The 4,138-nt window shown below is 34.2% G+C and overlaps 1 protein-coding gene across 1 annotated transcript; it reads right to left on the bottom strand.

The window, feature by feature from the left end:
* Window positions 1–838: 838 nt before the first annotated feature.
* LOC136150757 (cytochrome c) lies at window positions 839–1,275 on the bottom strand. Its single transcript, XM_065911472.1, has one exon. The coding sequence runs from the start codon at window positions 1,243–1,245 to the stop codon at window positions 928–930; it is 318 nt and encodes a 105-aa protein (XP_065767544.1). The 5' UTR covers window positions 1,246–1,275; the 3' UTR covers window positions 839–927.
* Window positions 1,276–4,138: the final 2,863 nt, after the last annotated feature.

Raw genomic sequence — 4,138 nt, 5'->3', positions numbered from 1 at the left:
TTTGGAACCAGTCTGTTGTTCCATGTCCAGTTCTAACTGTTGCTTCCTGACCTCCATATAGATTTCTCAAGAGGCAGATCAGGTGGTCTGGTATTCCCATCTCTTGAAGAATTTTCCACAGTTTGTTGTGGTCCACACAGTCAAAGGCTTTGCCATAGTCAATAAAGCAGAAGTAGATATTTTTAGTCAAAGACTTTAGCCTTTATATATTTATCTATATAACGTGTTTGTAGGCTTTTCTTTTCTGGAGTAATACCTAAGTTATCTATGAAACACTTCTGAACTTTTAAGTACACAGAATAATTTTTACAAAGAAAACAACAAAAGTAACAGGGGGAGTATTTTTTTAAAAGAAAGAACCCTTCAGCAGGAAAAAGTAATTAAACACACTTGTCAGGTCAAAGTTTTAAATATGATACCTGTCTCACTGTGAGTGCTGGTTTTTATATCAAAATGAGAAAAAACAGATCAGTACTTACCATCTATTCATTCTTTAAATTACTGATTACTCAGCGTGTGCTTAAATAATTGAATGCAGTTTAGTCTCTTCTTTAAAGAACTCACAAATAAGTGAGGAACTGTTTTAGGGACATGTATGTATATATATACATACATGTATATACACACATACATGTACATACTAGATATAGATGAAAATATATCATTATCAATACAAAGTATTATAAGGAAAGTTATATATTATGCATAATAGTATAAACGGAATTATCTATAATTAAAATTTTATTTATTTATTTATTTTTTTTTTTAGCCACAAACCAATCTTATTTAAATCAGGACTGTCCAACAGAATTATTCCATCAGCCGTTCATGATCTGAATTCTAGTGTGTGAGATCAATTTAAATATGGTACACATAAAAAGTCATGAGACACTTCTGTTTCATAATAAATAAGGCAGTGGCCAACTATTACTCATTGGTAGCTTTTTTGAGATAAGCTATCAAGTCCTCCCTCTCTCCCTTCTTCTTAATGCCAGCAAAGATCATCTTTGTTCCAGGGATGTACTTCTTGGGATTCTCCAAGTACTCCATCAGCGTCTCCTCTCCCCAGGTGATACCTTTGTTCTTGTTGGCATCTGTGTAAGAGAATCCAGCAGCCTGACCCGTCTTTCGTCCAAACAGACCATGGAGGTTTGGCCCAGTCTTGTGCTTGCCTCCCTTTTCCACAGTATGGCACTGGGCACACTTCTGAACAAAAATCTTCTTGCCCTTCTCAACATCACCCATTTTTAAATCTTTCTTTCTCTGGGCGCAACCGAGAAGTTCCCGCTCACAAGCCGAACGCCCCACTTTCTATAATTAAAATTTTAATATAAGGTATACATATACAAGATGAAAATGCAAGCAGTTATAGTGGGACATATGTTCTAATACTCAATATATTTCTATAACAAGGTATTTATGCTTTCTTGGTACATAAATTTTAGGAAGGGTCAGAAGAGAAATGCCTATGCAAAGAAGTTTCTAAAGCCTTTTCAGTAAAATTTTTTTAAAAATTCAAGGGAGACATAAAAGAATAAAAGTCAAAAAGAAAAAGTGGGGGAGAAGAGATGAGAGGAGTAATGGGGATTGGGATTGGTGGTAGCATGTGGGTGATTAGAACTTTGTGAATCAGCGGTGCAGGATAAAGGTTGACTTGCAGTCAATGAGAAGAGAGGGAGGTGAGGAAAACATGTGATGAGGAGGCAACAAGTAGGACCACTGCCATCAGATTCACAGCATATAGACACCTGTACCTAAGTCTGCTTAAAAAGCACAGGTCTGGTGATGAACGTGTGTGTGTGTGTGTGTGCATGCGTGTGTGTGTATGTTTTTATCTACCTGTTTTCTGTATATGATCCTGTTTAAGGATGGGATGAAAGTGAAAGTCATTAAAAAGTATGCCACCAGTTATTAATTGGGTTTTGAGGTTCTAGTGTTTAAAGTAATGTTCAGTTTTTTAGAAGGTTCTCTTGCCAGAATATATAATAACTCTCCCATCAGTGATGTCAGCTAATGTTTGTTGGAATTGTGTCAACATTTTTTATTTGCATATTGTCTGGTATGATTTAACAACTTTCACATCATAGCTTTATATGATGTCAGCTAATGTTTGTTGAAATTGTATCAATATTTTTTCTTTGCATATTGTCTGGTATCATTTGACAACTTTCACATCATAGCTTTATATGACATATACACTTAATCCCTCTGTTCCCACCCTCTCCTCTTCATAATTTCTTCTCTGGAAAAATAAACTGTAGACTTATATTTTATAAATTGAGGTTATCTCAGTTGACTGATCTGTTATCATTTTGTTTACATATTTATCATATCAAAACTAATATCAAAATAAAAATCACTATCATCTTCTACAGGTAAATTGCTGAACTCTAATAGTGGATATTAGATTTAATGAAATAACAATTTTTTAATAGAAAACTTGCTTTTCAACTGGCTTACATGTCTATATTTGTTATTTATCTACAAGCATCTCTGTTTTTTTTTTTTACTAGCCTCTTCAGTTTTGTTTAGGAATTTTGATAACACACTTCCTCAAAGCCTTATTTATTCCACATTAAGAGATTTATTTCTTTAGTTCTCATGACATTTCTGTGAGATAGTCAAGGATTTGTTTTATATGTTCTGCAAGAGAGATGTATATATAAAGCATTTGCCTATAGATAGAAAGATAGATAAATCATAATAAACTGAGTTTCATGCTTCTGAACTAATTATCTTCTCTTTCTCCCTCTCTCTTTCTCTGCATCTCTCTCTGTGTCTTTCTCTCTCTCTCTCTTTTCTTCTTTTTATTCATCAGCTTGGGTTTTCTATGTATTATGGTATCACTTTTCATAATTTTTATTTTCACATGATAATTTCCATTTTGTCAAGTTTTCAAAATTGTTAGCCTTCACGTGTACCAGATAATATCTTTAACATTGATTAAGTGGCAAGCTGCTAGGGTGGGTATGGAAAGTGCTAAGGGAATGAATTGTGGTGATAGACCACCCTCAAGGAGTGTCTACAGATCCTTGGAAGAAACTGCATGACTCTCACTGCAGTTGCACAAATAAATATTCTTTCTGTAGTTTCACAGCTCAACATTTTTAGGTAGATTTTGAGAGAGGCCTGTTTCAGCACTTCTCAAAATGTCCATTTCCCTGTTCTTTGCTTTCAGTATATATTTGCCTTTATTTTAAACCTTTCTGTAAAACGACATTAATAATTCTGATCTGATTTTGGAAATCTTAGGAAAGCAGCCTAGGCAAATAGCAATAAAATATAGGCATACCTCAAAGATATTGTGGGTTTGGTTCCAGACCACTGCAATAAAGTGAGTGGCGCAATAAAGTCACACAGATTTATCCCAGTGCATATAAAAATTATGCTTGCACTATGCTGTAGTCTATTAAGTGTGAAATAGCATTGTATATTAAAGTGACAATGTGCACACTTTAATTAAAAAAATACTTCGTTGCTAAAAACTGTTAACTGTCATCTGAACCTTCAGTGAGTTGCAATCTCTTTGCAGTAGTAGCTCTGAAGAAGTAGCTCTGAAGCACTGATCACAGATCATCATAACAAATATAATAATAATGAAAGTTTGAAATATTGTGAGAATTACCACAATGTGATGCAGAGACAAAAAATGAGCAAATGCTGATGGGAAAGCGGAGCAAATAGCCTTGTTTGACGCAGAGTTGCCGAAACTTTCAGTTTATAAAAATTCAATATCTGCCAAAAGCAGTTAAGTGAATCGTGATAAAATGAGATATGCCTGTATATAAATTGGACATTATTTGCTTCATAAAGATATTAATGAGATGTGTGATCTTGGCTAAATTAACCTGTTTGTGCCTCTGGCTATTATTACCATCTCCTATTTTGTGAGGGTGGGTTTGTAATAATGATTTTTCACAAATCCAAGTAAGTATTTATACAATATATATTTCCTATCCATAACTGTTAAATCCTACTTACATCAAATTTCATAATGTTATTATATTATAGTATAAAATCTGTGTGGTGAAGCAGAAAAGGAAGGAAATGGGGACCCCATGGTCCCCATCTGGTCAAGATCTGTCATTGACTAGCAGAGTAAACTCGAGTAAGTCTGTGAATCAATGTTTGTCCTAAC

This window comes from Muntiacus reevesi, chromosome 19, assembly GCF_963930625.1.
Source record: "Muntiacus reevesi chromosome 19, mMunRee1.1, whole genome shotgun sequence".
NCBI lineage: Eukaryota > Metazoa > Chordata > Mammalia > Artiodactyla > Cervidae > Muntiacus > Muntiacus reevesi.
The sequence above is the reverse complement of the archived record's forward strand: the minus strand, read 5'-3'. Positions and strand labels throughout refer to the sequence as shown.